The sequence below is a fragment of the Protopterus annectens genome, chromosome 2.part0 (assembly GCF_019279795.1).
Source record: "Protopterus annectens isolate FY-2018-M chromosome 2.part0, PAN1.0, whole genome shotgun sequence".
Lineage (NCBI taxonomy): Eukaryota > Metazoa > Chordata > Ceratodontiformes > Protopteridae > Protopterus > Protopterus annectens.
The window spans coordinates 1,392,454,947-1,392,476,345 of record NC_056728.1 but is presented as its reverse complement, the minus strand read 5'-3'; the positions used below and the strand labels follow the sequence as shown (position 1 = coordinate 1,392,476,345).

The window sequence follows — 21,399 nt, the reverse complement described above, 5'->3', positions numbered from 1 at the left end:
TTTTAAGGAATTAAATAATGACACACATTTACATTTCAGACTTCATATTTTTCAGAAAGTGCATGCTAACACAAATTGTGTTATTCTAGCAACGTTTTAAGTTTATAAGAGCAGTAGGTAAAATCTGCCCCATATATTGGGTCTTTGTTCCCCCATTATTTAAGGCTTTGTTCTGATTTCTTGCTCTGAGGCGCAAGTTTCAGTGCGCAACTTAGATCTATGGCTGTGAAAGATAAAATTACCCGAAGGCCACCCCTATACTACTGATGGACAGCAGCAGTTCATAAATGGCTTATCCCATGCAACAGTCTCCTCAAATTATCTATGGTATGATCCCAGTTATTCTCATTAGGGGTAATAAATAATTATCGACTATGGGATGGGTAAATTCAATTTCTAACCAAATGGGAAAGATTAATTGAAGCACAAAAGGTAAACTGTTAGGCTTAAGAAAAAGTCCCCAGAGCTAACCTACTACGTACCTATCTATGCACCTATAAAAAGTGGAGAGCTTTGTTTTTCTTCCCCCAGTTTTAGCTCATTGCGATTGTTTGTTGCTTTGACCCATTGCATCAGATAAGGAGTTTAAGAGATAAGGATCACTGAATCCCAATTTAAGCTTTAAAAATGATGATGATGATGATGACGACGAAGATGACGACGAAAATGAACTTGCTGCGCATTCTTTACACAAGTGACGTAAGCGGAGATTTTACCCCTTTAGTTCGCAATCAGTAACCGTGACAACACCGACTTTCTGAATGAGTCCGGTCCACCTCTAGCTCTGATTGGTTCTTGTACACCCGCCGAGCCTCCAGAAGGAGGTGCTTCAGCAACTCACCCGGTGAAGCACGCACTCAACATGAGAAAAATATATACAAAACACAGCTGGAATCTATCTGTCTTCACAAGAAGGCACAAACCAGAGGGTTTTTTTTCTACTGCTGTATCATGGCGTTGATGTGTGAATCCGTCTCAACTGCCGGACCCGTTACAAAAGATATAGCTGCTGGCTGTCGCCGCCCGAAGCCCCGCAAGTTATGAGGAAGAGTGTGATGATAAAAATAATGAGGATACGGCGAAGGATGGCAAAATGGACAAGCTGTCAGCCCGCATCTCCGAGCTCGCCTGGAGCTCTGTGACTTTACCACTGGATCTGATCGTTGGGAAATTCCGCCTCCCTACTCTTCTGCGTCTCAGTCAAGGTAATCATTCTCCAAAACCCAAGTTTTCTTACTTCCCCCTGATTAATTGCCACTGATATAAGACGTTTTTCGCATTTAATTCATGTAGCATAAATGCGTAAAGTTTGGGTGTACACGTGTGTTAGCATCGCAGTTTGTCTTTTTGGGAAACTGAAACAGAGAGTTAGTTCAGTATCCTGTGTTCGACATTTAAGTTAACAACAGTTCCACCTAAATTAGATCCATGCTGGTGGTTACTGACAGTGAAGTTTCGAAATGTTTCTCTCGTACCATATACGTCTGGGGCAGATGGACAGTGGGCATAAGGTGATGATTGTCACAGCTGAAGTGACACCCGACCCCATATGCAAAAATGGAAAAAAGGGTTATGTATGTATATATGTATATAAACATATATATATATATATATATATATATATATGTGTATAAATATATATACATACACACATATTTTAAACAAGTGAGACTGGAACCACATTACTTTTATTTAATAAACAGCACCTGCTGTCTCGATCGTGTGTATTGACTCAGCTGCTGACTGTAGGGCGAGCGGTATTTGCTACATTGTACTTTCACTGTGCTTCCAAACTGTTTTCTTGATATTATAACGTATGAACCCTCAAAATGGGTAACTGCTGTGTGTAGGCACCAAAAACGATGCAATTAAAAAGACATCCTGTGTCACTGAAAAACTTCTGCTTTAATGCAGTGGACTGTGAATCCTAGCACAGTTCTATTCTATGTAGAGCATAAGTAAACTTCCAAGAGGTAATACACACTTTAAACCCTTAAATGTTTCTTTCTTGATTTTTCCTATTTTATTGCTGCGGGGAATGAATTCTTTTAGAACTGGGTACATAAAATCTTATGCTTCTAGTGTTAGTATGTGGCTGAGAAGAGTGAGGCAGCTTTAACAAAGAACAGTATCAAGAAGGCTCTGATGAAGAGGATTTTTTCAGGAGTGCTTATCCCTGTGGCATTCTGGGGTCTTGGAACTGTGTCTGTTTTTCTTTTGGATAGCAACTGCATATGAACAAGAGAGTGCACTGCATACTAATAGGAAAGGATGGATAACTACAGAGCACCACTTCATATAAACCTCTCTTTCTTCTCTCTCATTCTGCTTTATTCTCCCACTCTCTCTTCCCTTCACTTGTTCTGCGTCAGTATATGGGGTAGCAGCAGAAATGTTAAATTGCCTGGAAACTTGTAACTCATAGTATATGTGTGTAGGTGAGGGGACAGAGCAGAGGGCAGGGGCAGGGTAGAAAAAGAATCACAAATCATTGCCTTTCCAGCTGCTCTAGTTTCAAGAGACAAGATGAATATTTGAATGAGAAAGCTTTTGGTGAATTACAGCTCCATTCAGATAGTTGTGTCTAACTCTGAACTCATGCTCATGATGAATTTTGTTTACAAAAGAAACCATGAATAATAGTCAAGTCTGAATCGCTATGAATGGACTTGCTACTAACATGCAAGTGTGTTTCGTACATGTTCCATTTGTGCAACTCTGCAACTTCACAAGCTATTTAACCTCCCTAGAGTTCCTTGATTAGTCTGGAAAAAACTGACATTTGTGGCTGATGAGCTTTTCTTGGATGCAAATAATATATGGTGCATGTACCTAATGGTCCACATAAATAATATTGTGTGACCCATCAAAGTGCACAGTTGCATTCCTTAGTAGATAGACAGGGAGGACAATTATGAGAGCAGAATTTCGAATCGTTTGTGAAAGTCACTCATCTTTTGATGTGGTGCTTGCTGGGGTGATGAACTTTGTATCTAAATGTCTTAAATATTTAATTGATAAAATAAAAAATTAAATTAATTATTTAGCATATGGTTTTGAGATGGAGCTGAGAATTATAATGTAAGCAATAGTGTGAAATAACCATGGAATATTTGTTTATGTTATGCAACAGGTAAAATAAAAAAATTGTGATGCATACATGCTGTGTAAGAAATAAATCACTGAGACATGCCAACTCATCATACTTGGTCTGTACTGTATTTGTTCATAAGTATGTTAATTTATTAATATTCAGTGTCTTTTGGTGCTACACAGCAGAAAAAATGTGTAACACTGACATTATCCCGTTGCATGAAAAGTAGCCTTCCAGCATAAAGAAACTTCTTAGTTTAAAGTTTACTGTGATGGAAAGCAGCAGTATTAAACCCAGCATGTGTGAGTATATATAGTTCTGTATGCCACTGAACAAGATTTAATTTCCAAATTAAGGATGTTTAAGCAGCCTTCTGAAAAAAATAAGAGTGAGGTTTGTAAAAACCTTATGCTTTATTTGCTGGTGTGAGAGTAAAGATTTTGATTGGATCTCTTTAGCAGTATTTGCATGGATGTACCTCCCCCAGCAAGACAACTGTTTTTTTCACTGTAGTTCCCATGGAAAAAAATGCTTTAGTTGCTATTGTTGGGTTGACATGTGGCTTCCCCCTTTCCATTTGTAATTGCTTCAGTGCAATCTGAGGGGGGGATGCCGCAGCTGACAAGCTGTAGTCTTTGTATCCTTTTGTCATTGCTAAATCTTGTGAGCTTTCATGCAAAACCTTCATTTTTTTAGACGGGATTGTAATATTCACAGGTCACAGACGGCTCCAAACTAAAGTCACGTGACTTGGAAAAAAGCAGTATGGCTTCAGATTAGGAATGGCCCCACACTCTGCCCCCCCCCTTACATCCTCTATTGCAAAGGGTATTATTTGCTAGTGACATTTCAGCAGGGCATTGCCTTGCCTGTGAGGCAGAGGAGAGTTTAATGCAAATGTACATACTTTTTTTATGAAAATCAGTTTTAATACATATGTATTTAGTTTTAGTTTAACTGAAAACTCACATATAATATTTCACACCTGACTGGTGCCCAGTGAACTAAATATCTCCAGAATGCTATTTCAGACTTGGGTTCATTCACATCTAAAGAGTTATTTGTGCCCCCCCCCCCCCCCCCGGGGAAATTGCATGAGGCTCTGTAGGTCTTGATTAAGCTCTGTTGCTCTTTTGTGAATGTGCATGCAATATGTTTTAGAGTGTAGATCTGAAAAAGAGTTGATGAGAAGCCGATGGTTTAGTATTCAGTTCTTTCAATCAGAAGGAAACTGCAGAGCCAGAAGTAGCAAAAAAACTTGCATTTCTGGTGGAGGAAGTAAAACTGAATAATCATAACAAGAGAAATCTAGATTGTATCTGTAGATGGTTCAGTATAAATCTGTTAACGTGCTGTAGTTTTGTGTTTCTATATTACACTGAATCACTGACCCTTGATTACATTGCCCTGTTTACCCAGTTCAAGTCCCAGGGGAGACACAGTGCCTAGTATGCAGTTTCCTGGCTGAACAAAGCATTCTAGTAATGCTCTGCTCAATGATGATGCTTTCCTGATTGTCTGGGTTGTGGAGGGCTGTGTACAGAATTACTGCTGCATAGCTCCAAACCATGCCCATATGTGTCCTGTAGCTCTCAGTGCCATCTTGTCTTTGATTATCAGTAATAGAAACATCATAATATTTTCTATTTGCTTCAATAACTTAACAGAACCAAACTGGTATTGTTGAAGATAAACTGAAATAGTTTATCCTTTTTGTGATTATTTCCAAGTTAGTCTTTGCCATCACACTGTAGGATTGTCGTGGTCGTGCCACTCATTTTACAGCTGCTTTTCTAACTGTGCAAAGTGAAAGTGACCCATCTCCCTAGACAGAGACACATCAGTCATTAAGAGATGAAGTTGATAAAAATTATTCAAGTAATGTCCCAGGTGTTATGTATTATGTGAGGGCCACAATTGATGAGTCTTGTAGAATCTGTGGAAGAAATCAGAATGTTGTCTTACAAAACTGTCTTAATTCTTCAAATATACATGAAGGCTAGTACATATAGTTTGCCTGTACAACATTAGTTTTATAAAATAATGATATAGCCATTGTTGCATTGTATTTTTCATACAACGGTATAATTACTGTCTGTGAGTTTTAAGTCATTATCATGAAATGGAGAAATTTGTTTGGAAATGTGCGGTATATATTTTCTTCAATAAACTAAAGTAAATTCCTCATATCTGTCTGTTTAAAGCATGTAGTAATTCACTTAGTACCTTATATAGCAGAGTCCTGCAAATACTTTGTGGTGTCTTTCTTACATTTACACACTAAATTGAACTTTGCCAGACTCTCCTGTATCTGAGTAGTGGTTTTGTTATATATTTGAACTTTCTATAGAGGATTTCTCTGAGAAAATATGGACATATAATTAATTTTTATGTTACCATTATTTATTTAGTTAGTCGGTTATTGATTTATTTTGTTAAACAAAACACATTTTTATTATTATTTTTTTTTATTTTATAACAGTTAAGATTAGCTAGTACAGACACTTTTCTCTACTTTGCTGCCCTCTGACCACTTGAGCAGGTGTGCAGGTTGTTTAGGAAAGCACAGAGTGCAAGGTTATAACAGTAGGTTTCATCGCCGCTTCCTTATCAAGGCTTAAGCTCCTTTATCTAACTGGTATCAGCTTCCAGCTTAGCAGTGTTGCATTTCACTGTAGAAAGATGGACATGGTGTGAACACATATCCACTTAACACTAAAAATCACAACACCAGGTGATTAAATTGATGGATGATTTAAACAGGACTCTACTGTGTGACTTGATTAACTGGCATCCATCACTGGTAGTTAAGACTGAAATCACTAACTGTGAAAATGCATTTGTAGTGGTCAAGTTAGAAATAGGATTTGATGAATTAGCTTTGTAAGACTAAGTGGTCAAAATGAAATGTATCCTTTGAGCCATGTCTTCTTTTATTTAGCCTATGACTCTCCATGAGGTCATTTTGTCACAGCCTTCCGAAAGCTCCCGTGAATACTGTAGTGCTATTCACTGCCCCTGTGTTATGTATCAGTTACATTTGTATGGAATTAATTGCACTGACAAATAATCATTGTTCCTCATTTGTTCCATTTCTTCTACCCCTCTTATCTCCTTTGCATCGAGTACTAGGTTAAAAACTTTACTTCTTCATTACTGCCCTTAAGGATAACACCTGTTTCACTCTTTTGCCTTTATTTTCACATCATTCTGTACATTTTAGAGTATACTTACTAGTGGCTACATTAAATTGACCACATATATTTACATTACTCTTGTCCTTGTGGCCTGGGTTATTACTAAAAAGGCCAGAATTCGCCAGTTCACATGATCCATTAGAAACGAATAAACAAAACATGCCTCTTATTCCAGTAGCACGTGCCATCCTTCCTTCACTTGTACTTTTCATACTGTCTTTCCTAAAGTCCCTTCATACAGTGCCCATGGTGCCCATGTCATTATAATACCAACAGTTGTTATTTTCCATCAATGAGTACATCATGCAACAGTATAATTTTGTTGCTTAGGTTCCTGGCATTAGCTGCATCACTCTTTCCCTCCCTACATTTGCTTTTAGTCTATAGTGAGCCTGATATTCAAGCCATTCTGGCTGCCAGTTGACCCATTCAGCTGCAGTTCACATACCTGCTCCATGATGCCTGCTGCCCCACTTTATTAGCACCATGCACATCACATTGTGGGAGGTCCCTGCTTTCCATTTGGAATAACCAGTGCTTATCCTTCAGGCATTTGGAGTTGAGTCATTTGACAGCTTGCTTCTTTGTACTGCTGCTATAGATATTTCCTGTATACCTAATGTCCTCACCCTTCATTAGGCTAAACCACACTAGAAATATTCTGATGGTCATTTTTGAGCACCATGCTTATGTGTCCCACATACCTGATCCATGATGCCTGCTGCCACACTTTATTAATAATAATCCTCTTCTGACTTCCTCGGTGAGTCTCACTTGGTGTAGGATTCCCCTCATAACCTTCCAAAATGGATAAGCCAGTGTACTCAGTCGTCTCCAGTTGATCAAGCTGGGTGCTACCAGCCCATGAACCTTGACTGAAATGACAGTTGTTTGCACAGTAGTCAGGGATTCAATCCTTCTGTACCACAATGCCAGCAAAAATGAACAGAATATATAAACCATTTCATATATCTTTTACAATATGCACAAAATTTATCTGAAGAGCAGGCAAGATACAGCACTACCATTGTCACATCTAGTACACTAGTGTCTCACTAAAATGTATGCTAGAAGGATTCTATGTTCAATTCCTTGACAAAAGCATTAATTTGTCCCATGTTTTGACATTTTGTTCTCAGTGCCTTAGTTTTTAATTTGACCGAAGCTCACCCCGACTTTGCCACAAATTGCTGTGAGGGAGAAGTTAGTTTGTTTTTGCTTTCTTGAATTGTGTACTGCTTTATTGTCTTTTTCTATTTTGTATATTGTGATTTATTTTCTTTACACTGTGTTTTTTACTTGTATTTTGCATTTAATTGCATATTTAAATTAGGAAATAGAACACAGCTGTGTCTGTTGTGAGCCACACAGAAATTATTTTTTCTACCCTCCCACCCTGGCCCTGTTATGGTTTTAAACCCAACTGTATTTCTAGTTGCCTGCCCCTTATTGTAATTTGACCATATATCCCCTCCCCCTTCTCTTTCATTGGCTGTTGTCAGTAAGCACAAAATTATCATTTTGTGAAATCACTTCCCTTCAGCTATTTAAATTTATTGACCATCCCACTGTACTCCATAGAAGCCGAATACAAAGTGCCCACCCCTTCCAATTTATCTTGATGTTTTAAAATTAGTGGCTGTCCACTTAAATAGCTAAAGCTTAAGTTACCCCTCTTTCATATCTGACTTCTTAGTGCATGCTGCAGCTCTTAGGGTATTAACCTATTTTTCCATATTACCTTTACAATTTGCAACACCTACCCCAAGACTACCAGTTACTGTTGAGACCACATTCTGCCTGTCAGTAGTCATTTTGGGATTAGCTGTAGCTTCTGGGGAGAGAAGGAGCACAATAACATTATTTTCTGGGAGCTGCTGATCACCAGAAACCCTAATAACTGTTTCATAGGTTCCAGCTTGGAATTTGTGCTTGTATTTTGCTCCTTGTAAGAGATGCAGTGGTGTATAGACTCCTGACTTTTTCTGGTTGGGAAGTGAATGTTTGGACTTGACCTTCCTGATTGGTCTGGTTGCTGTTCAAGGCATCTACTACCAGGAAAAGTCTACAGCAAGCCTACAGACCCTTACATCATCTCAGACGAGACTGTGGCTCACCAAATAGGCTGTGGCCTGCTTCTCATCTTGGGATTGGTGCTACTGTTTTGCTGCCGGTGAGAGAAGAAGGAAAGGGGCATTGTATCCCAGCAGAGTGAAGCTGTGGTGAGGCCAGCACTAGTGAGGCACTGGCCATTCAGGTGACTCCCCTCTTTACATCATTCAAAGGGGCATTGTATCCCAGCAGAGTGAAGCTGTGGTGAGGCCAGCACTAGTGAGGCAGTGGCCATTCAGGTGACTCCCCTCTTTACATCATTCAAAGGGGCATCGTATCCCAGCAGAGTGAAGCTGTGGTGAGGCCAGCACTAGTGAGGCAGTGGCCATTCAGGTGACTCCCCTCTTTACATCATTCAAAGGGGCATCGTATCCCAGCAGAGTGAAGCTGTGGTGAGGCCAGCACTAGTGAGGCAGTGGCCATTCAGGTGACTCCCCTCTTTACATCATTCAAAGGGGCCTTGTATCCCAGCAGAATGAAGCTGTGGTGAGGCCAGCACTAGTGAGGCAGTGGCCATTCAGGTGACTCCCCTCTTTACATCATTCAAAGGGGCATCGTATCCCAGCAGAGTGAAGCTGTGGTGAGGCCAGCACTAGTGAGGCAGTGGCCATTCAGGTGACTCCCCTCTTTACATCATTCAAAGGGGCCTTGTATCCCAGCAGAATGAAGCTGTGGTGAGACCAGCACTAGTGAGGCACTGGCCATTCAGGTGACTCCCCGCTTTACATCATTCAAAGGGGCATCGTATCCCAGCAGAGTGAAGCTGTGGTGAGGCCAGCACTAGTGAGGCACTGGCCATTCAGGTGACTCCCCGCTTTACATCATTCAAAGGGGCATCGTATCCCAGCAGAGTGAAGCTGTGGTGAGGCCAGCACTAGTGAGGCACTGGCCATTCAGGTGACTCCCCGCTTTACATCATTCTTGACAAGCTAATTCCTTGTTTTCAGTAAGTACTGCTTGACTTTGCTTGTAACTTCAGAATAGCTGCCTAAACACTTTAGCCATAAATGGTCAGCTTCTACTTCTTGTTTTCCCCTCAAGTGTTTTCACAATGTTGTGTTTAGTTAGCTACAGACACCTTGAGTTGACATTTTCCAGTAAAGCCACCATTGAAATTTCACCAATATCTAGTTGCACACAGGACAAATTGTTTGCAATGACAAGCACTACCTCCAGAGCCGCAAAATGGATACTACTGACATTGTTTTATATTCTCACTCTAAATGTCTAGTCAGTATAAAAGGGTCTATTGCCATGGATATGAACTTTCCCACTATCTCTGTTACTAGCTTGGTGAATATGAGCTTGCTGAGGCAAGGTAGAAATTGCCTCATGTTTACTGCCAACCAGTTAATCCTCTAACAAAAATGATATGGTATGTGGGAGAGATGTATGTACACAATGTCACTTGAGGCAAAGCTCTCACATAGAAGCACTCCTAATGTCAATAAGATTGTCAATAGTGCACACACTGCATCCATCACACAAAATTCAAAGCAGATACATTCATCCACATATACTGAGGCACTTAAATGTAACCTTCTTAAACCCCAAAGACCTAAATGAAGTACAGATAACCAGCACCCTCAGCAACCCTAAATGCACTCTTTCAAAACAACAACCACATCAACACCTACAGCCACATCTCATGGAACTTCTACTAATAAGCCCATAAGGCAAGCCACCAGATAATCCAACATCCTAGTCATTAGAAACTCTCTATTGTGAGACACATTGATGTCTGTATCACCAGTCTGAGTAAGGAGAAAGTCATGGTCAGTTGCTTATCATGGGCCAGGATCCACCACATTATGCACTCAGGTCATTGGACCACAAGTACCAGTATGACTTCGTCATAGTCCATGTGGATGTAAATGACTTGAGACGTACCTCCCTAGACTATATGAAGATAGACATCATGGAATTCTTGGAATATGTGTCTCAGGCTGGTATGAGCCTAGCATTGAGCAGCATTTTACCTTCTCCAAGGATGATGCCACAATACGAACAAAAGATAACTGACTGGTGTCATTCTAAGGGGGAGGTGCAGTGTTTGTCAGCATGGCCAGGGATGGTCTGCACCTGTTCCCTCTAGACTTTTGAATATTAGCTAAAACATTGTCCTCCCCCATAGTGCCTTGTTTAGGCAATGCCAATCTGAATGTGCTTTCGATAGAGCAATGAAAACCAAGAAAATCTAAAGGTGTCGCTGCTCAATGCTAGGAATCTAAACAAAAAGCTCCATTCCCTAGAAGTTTTTTTCACTCTAGAGAATGCAGATGTCTTTGCGGTCACTGAGACTTGGTCTAAAGCCACAGAGAGCGCACCAACAGTGCAAGGTTATAATGCCTCCCATACATTTAGACCAGCTACTGCACAGAGAGGGACTAAAGGTGGAGGTGTCTCAAGTTACAACAAAATAAATATACCTCAAGGATGATCAGACAGGGCAATGCACTTGAGGTTCTCCACATTCAAATAACCATAGGCAAAATCCAGTACAACTTCCTTGCAAGCTATAGGTCCCCCTTTATTACACAGGAAACCTATACCATGTATTTGAAGTTATTGGAAACACTCACCATCCAACCCAAAACATATTCACGGGTGACTTTAATTACCCCACTATTAACTGGGAATCCTATACGACACCAAGCATACAAGCACAGATATTTTTGGTTTTTGTAAACACAAACTCCTTGGAGCAGATTGTCAATACACTAACAAGGAGTTCATCTATAATATATCTGGTCCTCACTAATATGTGAGAGTGCTGCACACCCCTTAGAGTAATGTCTTCTCTGGTAAGGTCAGACCACAAAATGGTATCCTTTGAAATAAAAATAAAACCTTGAACCCCAGCTAACCCTAGAATATTCAAGAACTGCTTTAAGGCTAACTTCCTACTACAAAGTGATAACCTGGCAAAATTTCAAGTCCTTATAAACCCTAAAAAACACTGCTGCCTATGCAGAACTATTCACAGAACCTATACAAGCATGTTAATAGCTGCATAGAGGCAGCTGTACCCACCAGGAAGAAGTACAAAACTAACTCAAAAAACAACCCACCCTGGTGGAATCACAAAATCAGTAGGCTGTATAACAGGAGGAAGAAAATCATGGCAAAAATTAGGAGGTACAGCACCCAGCAACTCAAAGGACAAATAAAGTCTACCAAAGCAAAATTTGAGGTAAATCTGACCTCCCAGGCCAAGAACATCCACAAAGCATTATTCAGCTATGTCCTTAACCTCAAAGGCAATACACAATTGTGTGCAGAGCTCATTGTAAGTGGAGCCACCTATAATGAGCCAGAAGATATTGCAAACCTGCTGGCCAACAAATTCAGTTCCAGCATTACCATCTCTCCCTATCAGCCTTCCCTCAAGAAATACCATCAAACATAACTCCCAATGCTATCACTAGGGAACGGGTCCTCAATGCTCTTTCTAAGGCCAAGAATGCTGCATTAATGGGCCCAGACAATATCTCAGGATGCCTTCTAAACAGCATGAAACATGTTCTGTCAGGCCTTCTGGAATTGCTGTTTAACTGTAGTCTCCAAACAGGCTTCGTGTCTCATGACTGGAGAATGGCAACAGTCATCCCTCTGCACAAAGGTGGACCATCTACAGACCCTGGAAACTACAAGTCTCACTAGTCTCATATGCAAAGCCATGGAAAGAATTATCATGAAAGTGATCAGTAATGACATAGGCAACCTCCAGACACTGGACCCAACCTTATTTGGTTTTGTTAAGGGCAGGTCATGGCTCCTCAACCTTGTGGACTTTTTTGAAAAGGTTACCAAAGCAATGGATGAGGGCAAAATGGTTCACATTGCCTGCCTTTACCTGGGCAAGGCATTTGACACAATCCCCCACTTGGGCATTGTTGACAAACTTAGGATGTTAGGTATAAACCCTTATGTAATCCAGTTGATAGTGAGCTGGCTAACAGACAGGACCCAGGAAGTTAGAATTGGGAAGTCCGCCTCTACAAAGAGGCCAGTCACAAGTGGTGTCTCTCAAGGATCGGTCCTGGGACCACTCCTTTTTGGGATTTGCTTCTCTGAAGTCAAGGCCAATGTCAGTGGCATCTGGCTGACTAAATCTGCAGATGATTGCAATTTAGGAGCTGTCATTGAATCACCCACCTGAACAAATTTTCTCCAGAAAGAGCTGACATAGACAAAGAACTGATGCCAGAGCCTTGGACTAAAACTAAATGACAAAAAATGCATAATAGTATCCTTAAGGAAATCATCCACCCCTGGTAACTATCATATTGACAACACACATCTAAGTGTTGACCCAGTAGTCAGAGACTTGGGAACACATATAGACAGTAATCTAGCCTTTGACCATCACATGTCTACAGTAGTGAGGAAATTATTCTATGTTGTGTAAGTTATAGACAAAGATATAGCACCTAGGTTCAAGGAAGTCATTGTTCCACTGTATTCAGCATTCATCAGACCTATCATTGAGTACAATGCCCCCTTTGGTGTGTACCTAACCAGGCATATCCAACAATTCAAATGTCCACAGAGGTTTCTCATTAAAAGAATACAGGGTGTGAGTAGCATGTGCTATGCAGACCACCTCAAGGCCCTATCCCTGTATTCTGTCTCCTACAGGCTGTTGAGAGGAGATCTATGCCTGGCATACAAGGCATTGTCAGACCCCACTCTGATGGACCTCCTAATATCCACAAAACAAACAACACCAGAATTACCATTCTAAAGACTTAAACCTTGCCTGCGATATAACTAGGACCTGTTGGAGAGACAGGTATGTATCCCTGAGACTACCCCTTCTCTGGAGCAGGCTCCCCATCCATGTGAAGCAGATTTGCTTCCTAACACAATTCAAGTGTAGCTTGGAAAATTGGAAGGGGAATAGGAATTTCAACCCAGATTTGGCACCCATGTCTCTAATGCACACAGGCAACCTGTAAATGGTTCATCTCCCAGGTCCCTGCTTTAAAATGTTTCACCTCCCAAGCCCCTGCTGACAATTATCAAGGGTACAAGAACTTGTCAGAAATTTGGGATGCCTTACTAGGCTTAAAAAGGCCCTTGTGGTCATTAGCCTAGTAAACATCTATGAACCTAAACTTTTAATTACTGAAACACACCTGCAAGTGTTTGGGTCAATACAAAGAATGGTGTAGAAGTTATCAAAATGCAAATTAATGATTTGTCACAGAAAAAAACTGGATGAACTGCTGCTGTACTATTACATGCAAATAAAGATTTGTTCATTATGAATTATTTATTCATTGGGTAGCCAGACAGGAAAAGCAGTTACATGATTTTCTTTATACATAATGCAGAAAAACTTTGGATCCCTTTTGTCAGAGCCTCAGCAGCCTGGAACATTAGATGCACATGTTTATGATTAGTGTTATTTCTCAGTTAGATGTACATGTTTATAATTAGCGTTATTTCTCAGTTAGATGCACATGTTTATGATTAGCGTTATTCCTCAGTTAGATACACATGTTTATAATTAGCGTTATTCCTCAGTTAGATACACATGTTTATGATTAGCGTTATTCCTCAGTTAGATACACATGTTTATAATTAGCGTTATTCCTCAGTTAGATAGACATGTTTATAATTAGCGTTATTCCTCAGAGCTTTGCATTCACATCTTCTTTCCCAATCAGTGTCACAGCTGGAATCAGAAAGGTTCAGGATACAGTATATCATTTCCATTAGTATTAAGGTTGTATGTATTTCTGTATCCCAGAGACATTAAAGTGGTGAAAGGGTAGGGTACTAGGCGTGCTTAAGTCCATACGTGAAGTACACTGTGATCAATTCCTTTAGTCTGCAGTAGAACTGCTTCCTCCAGGACTGCTACCTCTGCCTAGTACTTTGTCTGACCACTGACCTTCTCTTCAGACCATTGACCTCTTTGATGACCAACAAAACTGTCTCAGAGGCTTCATGTGGCATTTGGAATTCCTTTTAACCTATTTCTTTATCCTTTCCATCTTTTAGCAGTGTTAGGTGATATCATGTCATACATATATATAACCGACTCCCTCTGTCAAAGACATGATCATCACGGACCTTATGATGGATGTAGGAGGACAATTAAAAAATTCATAAGTTGCCTGCTGGGTGCAGATGTGCCAAAGAAAGGTTCATAAACAGTGTAGTGAAGCAGCCTTTGCTTGGGGGAGGGGCACCTAAAGACCCTCTTAGAAAAAAAAGGCAAAATGGATTTTGAGTTTCAGAGCACTTAAGCCTGGCAGACTGAATGCTTGTCTTTTCCAATGAAGAATGATGAACAGTATAATCTCGTGTTTGGAAACTGTTAAAGGATACACATCTAGAGCACATGAACTGTAGCTGGAATGTATTTTTCTCCATGATAAAAGCTGTCTATTTTGTCACTGCAGTGGTGGTGCTGCGGTAGCGTTGTCGCCTCACAGTTAGACGTTGCACATTCGATTCTCCGTTAGAGCATCTTCTGTGTGTCGACATGCGTAAATGGGCATTCCTTCGTTGAAGGTTGTGTGTTAGGCCTGGCAAGCCAGCACGTAAAAATCTACTGCCAATCATTAGTGGACCGGAGTTCTGCTGTGGCAACCCCTAACCAGGAAAAGCTGAAAGACAGATAGTATAAAAGCTGTCTATTTTAACTAGATTAGAGTAACCTAGCAATGCCTCATTACTTTCTGAGTGTTTTACTAAAGATATCACTTTATGAAAAGAAGACATGTACAGTGTTCCAGTCCATTTTATTCTGTCCATTTTTCTGTAACAGAAAAATACTATATATAAAAAGTAACTAGGTGTTGTGTTCCATTCCATGTTATTCTGCTCCTAAGTTTGTAGTTTTTCACCATTATAGTGGCATTGGCAGTGGAAAATGTTTTGTTTTTTTTTTTTTTTTGTCTTGTACTGATTTTTATTTATCTGGCAAAATGATGTTGTTATGAAAAATATTTTATAAATATATGCTTATAGAGGTCTTCGGTACACTCATATTAATATTTTTTAAAGCAGCTGCTTTGTATTCCTTAGAATGACGTGAGCATAAGGCAAGATAATATTGTAACTTCAGTAGTCTGACTTGCATTTGTTTCTTGTATAAAGGCCTGACTTTAATATTTTGCGAGACGTGTCTGCTATCTGTGATCTGCAAGATGCATATGATGGGATGGCGTGAGCAGTATATACTAGTAGCTTCTCATGTGTATCTCTGACTTCTCATTTCTCTCACCAATACAGCATTGCTTTTAGATAGGCTTGTTTCAGGTTTTGTGAAGCTAAAATCTATATAATATTTAAGGTTTGGAAGTGCAAAGCGCTGTAAGTAACATGGGAGAAATGTGTTTTCATATAAAACATTGTAGGTTTCTGCTATCCAAGCAATGTCCTGACATATTTTGCACATTTGTAAGCATTATGTATTTTTTATACTAAGACAGAGAAAAACTACATTATGTGATTATTTGCTTTAGAAAGCATATGTTGTATACTATGCATTCACCATTTTGAGAAAACTACATCCCGTGACTATTCACAAATACCTCATACCTGTATTTTCTTATTTAGAACAACAAATGTCTTCCTTTCTGTCAGAACTGGACTTTGTACTACTTTTGAGCTGCTTTATAGCAGTGTTTTTTGAGACTTGTTTTCACTTCCATTATTACGGACTGTCCCAAGTGAGACAGGTGAAAGAGTCCACACATTTTTTGCACTGAAAGTAATTCATCTTTTGCTTTTCTTTAAGTTCCTCGGGACTGTAACTGTTGTCCAAACCACTTGCCGAGTATCTGACTGAAGGCAGATTGTGAATAAAAAAATTGATTGTGTCACTGATTACTTTCCTGTCACCAGTAGCTTTGAACTCAGATCCCAATAATATGGGATCTGTGATGACAGTCTGATTTTAGTGTTGACAAGGAAATTGACCACTTTTCTGACAGACATCCCTCCTTCTAAGGAGGTTCAGCAAAAACTACAAGAAAGACCCAGCTAAGCTAGATTCCTCTCTTAAGATTCCTGAGGTGGAGGCCATGGAATATATGTGTGTATGTACATATGTGTATATATAAATGACCCCTTAAGGACATACTACTGTTTCAGCTACATGACTTTTCACTTTTTAGGTCTTTACTGGTACATTCAGGCCAATAAAACCAAACACCACTAGCTGTGGAAATGCTGCGTTTCATCATTTTTCTGAGCCATACTTATGGCCTGTGCTTTGGGGGTTTAAATGACATGCTTTTGAAAGTATTAAAATGCACTCAACAACTTCAGGCGTCACTAGGGTGATCCTAGAGAAATACATTACTAGGTTTAATGAGTTAAGTTGGTACATGCCGTGTGATAATACACTGGACTAGGGCCATTCAGCTGCTGGCATTTAAATGATTTATTGTAGGTTTTCAATTCATTAAATTGTAACTTGCCCCTAAGTAAAGATGAACACCATGCAGTTTTTTCTCCATGGCTGAATTGCATTCTAAATTTATCTATTCTGTGAACCTAGAAAAATCAAACCAGTTGGGTGTTTGCCCCAGTTTCAGCACATCTTCAGGGTGTAATGTTATATTCCCTTCTGTATGCCAGTAATATGATCACCTTGTGGCAGTCTGTTAAATATGTATTTTCACTGTGTGGATACTGTCTTATCTGACTTTCAGCTTCGCCCCGATTTTATACATTTTCATTTCCAGATGGATTCCTGCTCTTAGAAAGAGACAAGTATCTAACTTTAACTTATTTTAAGATAGAAATGTCTGTTTGGTTCTAAGCCTTAGTTGATAGGAATATATCCATCAGATACTCTTGATCTTTGTCGTATGGATTTAGGACACCTGTAAACCCAGGAGAGTAGCATTCATTTTAGATGGACACTTAAAATGAGCAGACCGGTGTGTTGTACAGTTTTCTCATTTGTAGTATAAAGTGGCTACTAAGAGAGTATAGTCTGTATTCTTTTCACTTTCTGTGGAACAACGCTAATGGGCTCGCAAAAACAGAATTTGGTAGACGAGATTTACTGTGCACAAGGTGGCTTGTTTTGCCTCTGGATATAAATTGAGGACACATCACTGTTGTATGACTGATTTAAACTTACTTCCATTAGAACAGCGAAGATATAATTATTCTTCCTGTATTGGTCAACCTGTCTGGGTCTGTCTGAAGGGGAAATGGTGGGTCTGTGAGGAGGAGGCCTGCTTGAGTTGATGAGTAGCACAGTTCTCTTCTATCCTTTGCTGTCTGTCTGTCACTGTTACTGCCAGCTGAGTTACTGGTAATACTGAGTGAAGTAAAGTGTGCAAAGAGTAACTAATGCACATCATCAGAATCGTTGTGACTGATGTGTGTGTGTCTGTGTGTGTTGAATAGAAGGTGTAAGCTCAAGCTCTTTTAGTCATGAACTGTTTTAACTAACCATTTTGTATTGAGAAAAATATGTCGACTGCTACACTTCAGAAAAGCTCTGCATTAGTTTGCATGATATTTTATCTATCATTTTTTTCTTTTAGCCTCTTTGTATGAGCCTGTTGCAGAGCAAATATCTGATACTAGATATGTACTCTACTATTGTAGCTCACTGGCTGGCCATGATCGAAAGAGGAAGGCTGTGACGGTCACTATGTCCTCCTTCAGGGGGAGGTTATATGGTTAAAATGATGGAATTACCTTGAAACGAGTTAATTGAATACATACTGCTGTGGTGGCTAAAGAGTGAAACCTCCCATTTTGGTTACCGTGGTGCTGACATGCAGTCTTTGAGCAGGTGTACTACTGATTGATAATGTACTGGGCACCTGAGGCAATCTTGCACAGTGCTTGCATGTTTTCTTCACGTTGCTGTTTATTTCCACCTGCAGTACACTCTGCAGTGCTTTACGCAGCATCTACTATCTCATAGTGTTAAGAGTTTATATTGCATATATATATGTAGAAGCATAGGGTTACAGCATGAATCCATCATCCTTCCTTTTGCTCAAATTCAGTTCATGAGTAGAATGTACCTTAAACATAATGTGTTTCCTCCCAGTCGTATTCATGAATGAGCTATAACTAAACATCTTGCTGGACCATTAAGGCAGTATAGTTATGTGCTTTCCATGGGTAGCTTTGGCATGGTGGTTAAGATCTTCACCTTATACACACAAGGTACAGAGTTTGATTCTGACCTTGTGTTATTACCTAGGCTTAAAATGGCCTTTTAGAGCAATTAGCCTAGCATTCATCTATGAACATATTAACCTATTGTTTGAGGGGCCTCTGCATTTCCTTCCAGTTTGCTTTAAAATGATATTTGTTGTCAATGCGGCTTGACAAGCAATCAGTGATATAGTATTTTGCAGCTTCTATTGTGGAATGACTCTTTTAGCATCAGTAACTTTTCTTTTTTTTTTTTTTTTCAAAAATATTTTTATTCATTTTATAGCACAATAACTTAACAGTATAGTAACAAGAAAAAGCAAATAAACTATATACAATGTCCATAACAACTAAAAAAGCAATATACATAGGAGAACACTTAATATTTCTGTAACAGATTAGACAGTTTTGTCCAAGCAATTAAATGGTGGGTTGTGTTGTTAGTCCTTGCTTTTATAATAGCAATCTCATTCTTACAAATGTATTTCACAAGATGAATAAACTCACCTTTAAAGACAGGAGTAGATTGGGATTTCCAATTTTTAGTAACGTTTTTATTGCTATAGAGAAGATAGACTATAGTAAAAATGTTTGGATTTTAGGAATGACTTCAGGAACAGGAACATTGAAAAGGATAAGGGAGTCAGAAATTGTACAATTGTCATTCCATAGAGCTTTACAAAGATATTTAAAGTCTAATCAAAATGGGGAAATTATTTTGCAATTAACAACCATATGTATCCAGTCAGCATTGGGGTGTCCACATCTCCAGCAATTCATTTCATCTTTCTTGTACATTATTGCTAGTCTATGTGGGTGAAAAAATATCTACGTAAAAATTTCCATGTGTATGCACGCCAGAACAGGGCAGATGTGGATTCCTTCACCGACTGTAAACAAAGTTTTTTATCTTTAAGCAGTAACTTTTCTGATCTGACTTTTGTGACTTTACACTCTATATATCATTGTTCCTGATGCATTTAATATCTGTTTATGAATATAGATGTTACACAAATAATGGATGACTTTTTAATTTCTGAAAACAACTCAGAATAAAACAGCTGTATGGCCTGCTCATTGCTGTAAAGTGTGTGCTTGACAAAACTTCCCAGATGCTTAAAATCTTTGTGTTAAATTACTTAATGTTTATTATACTGTAATTTACTTGTGTAAAAGGGTCCCTATTAATTTTTCAAACTTTTTAAAGTACGAATGTCATATGGCCGACACCATATGACCGAACTTTAAAAAGTTTGAAGGTGAAAAGCAACGACTCTGTACAGCGTGGACTGGGAAAATTTCCCTTTTCTGCACTGAAGTGCGATCTCGGAGTTGGTATATTTAAGTAGGGGGGGGGTGTTGAGGTAAGTTTTTTTTTAAATTTCTTTATTATGTATTAGTACGTGATAGAAAAGAAACCAACAAGTAAATACAAAAAACGGAATGGAGTCCACTGGCAAGTATATACCAACGCAGAATGGTAAAAACAGTCCTTTATTAGAATAAAAACTATTATCGGTATTCACTCCCATTTACTCATGTCTTTCGAACGCCCATCCAACCACGGGAAGGACATGCAGACTCCAATTGGAGTGCGGGGAGTGCAGTCTGTGTGGTGTCTGCTTGTCCTCCCCGTGGTTGGGTGGGCATTCGAAAGACATGCGTAAATGGGCGTGCCTTCGTTGAAGGTTGAACGTCGAGCTGGCACCTCGGCGTTTGTGAAAATCACTGCCAATCATTAGCGGACTGGAGTTCCGCTGTGGCGACCCCTAACCGGGAAAAACTGAAAGACAACAATACATTAGTATTCACCAATGTAAAATAATAAGCACTTTCGTCTCCAATTATATATTTCAGGAGACTTTATCAAACAAGAACTGAACATTAAAACAGAGTTTAAATACCAAAAACACTGAAAATCTCCCTCCCAAATGACATCACTTCCTGGCAGAGCACAAAGTTCTAATTAAAGAAACAGTATATCTAAAAAGAACATTGAGCTGAAAACCATGTACAAGTGCAAATCACATGCATAAAATAGTAATAAATAATAAATAAATAACTAATATATATTGGCAGTACTCTAATAAATATAAACAACAATAATTGTTCATGTGCAATCACGCAACTGCCAACAAAAGATAAACAAATGCACAATAAACATGGAATTCTAAATTAGGTTCCATATAACAAAGTGTTGGCAGCTTTGTAAAACACGCCCTAAACTCTTATATGACAGAATTTAGCAACTGTCACATATGGTTTAAATGCTCGTATTACATAGGTTAAAACTGTTTTTTTTTTTAATATATATTTTTAATACAGTGAGACAACTAAATGGGAAGAAATTTGGGCAATCAAAATATATACTAGAACACCACCACCTTCTCCGATAATCTAAGAAGCCAATGCTTAAATATGTAAACATAAAACTTATCTCATATAATACAACAATACGTAAACCTAATAATAAATAACTAATAGTTCAAAAATAACTAAATAGTTAAAAGGTGTATTTCCATCAGTCTCTACCTAATGCTTTAATTTTTAGCAAACTACTAATGGAAATGTTATCATTTAAGCCTGGCAAACATGCAGCATTCAAGCGCAACTGCCATGCATACCTTTTAAAAATAAAAAAGATACAAATGGATAACCAGTTTTTTAAAGAGTGCCTTAAACAGAGAACTGTACCAAAAGGCCTTAGGATGTGGCGTTTTCCTGCAGGATTGGTTGTAGGTTCCGATTTTCATAAAGACTTGTTAGGACTATTTGATAGACTTGGGTTCGAATATATGCAAATAGTTATTGACTATAATAACAGAATGATTGAATCTTTGA

General features: G+C 39.0%; 1 protein-coding gene across 1 annotated transcript in view; it reads left to right on the top strand.

Moving 5' to 3' along the window:
- Positions 1-849: 849 nt before the first annotated feature.
- Positions 850-21,399, top strand: part of GAREM2 (GRB2 associated regulator of MAPK1 subtype 2) — a 1,175,250-nt gene continuing 1,154,700 nt past the window's right edge. Inside the window, exon 1 of the mRNA XM_044061617.1 lies at positions 850-1,205. Coding sequence (XP_043917552.1) covers positions 1,094-1,205 — 112 coding nt within the window. The 5' untranslated portion in view covers positions 850-1,093. The remainder of the gene's footprint in view (positions 1,206-21,399) is intronic.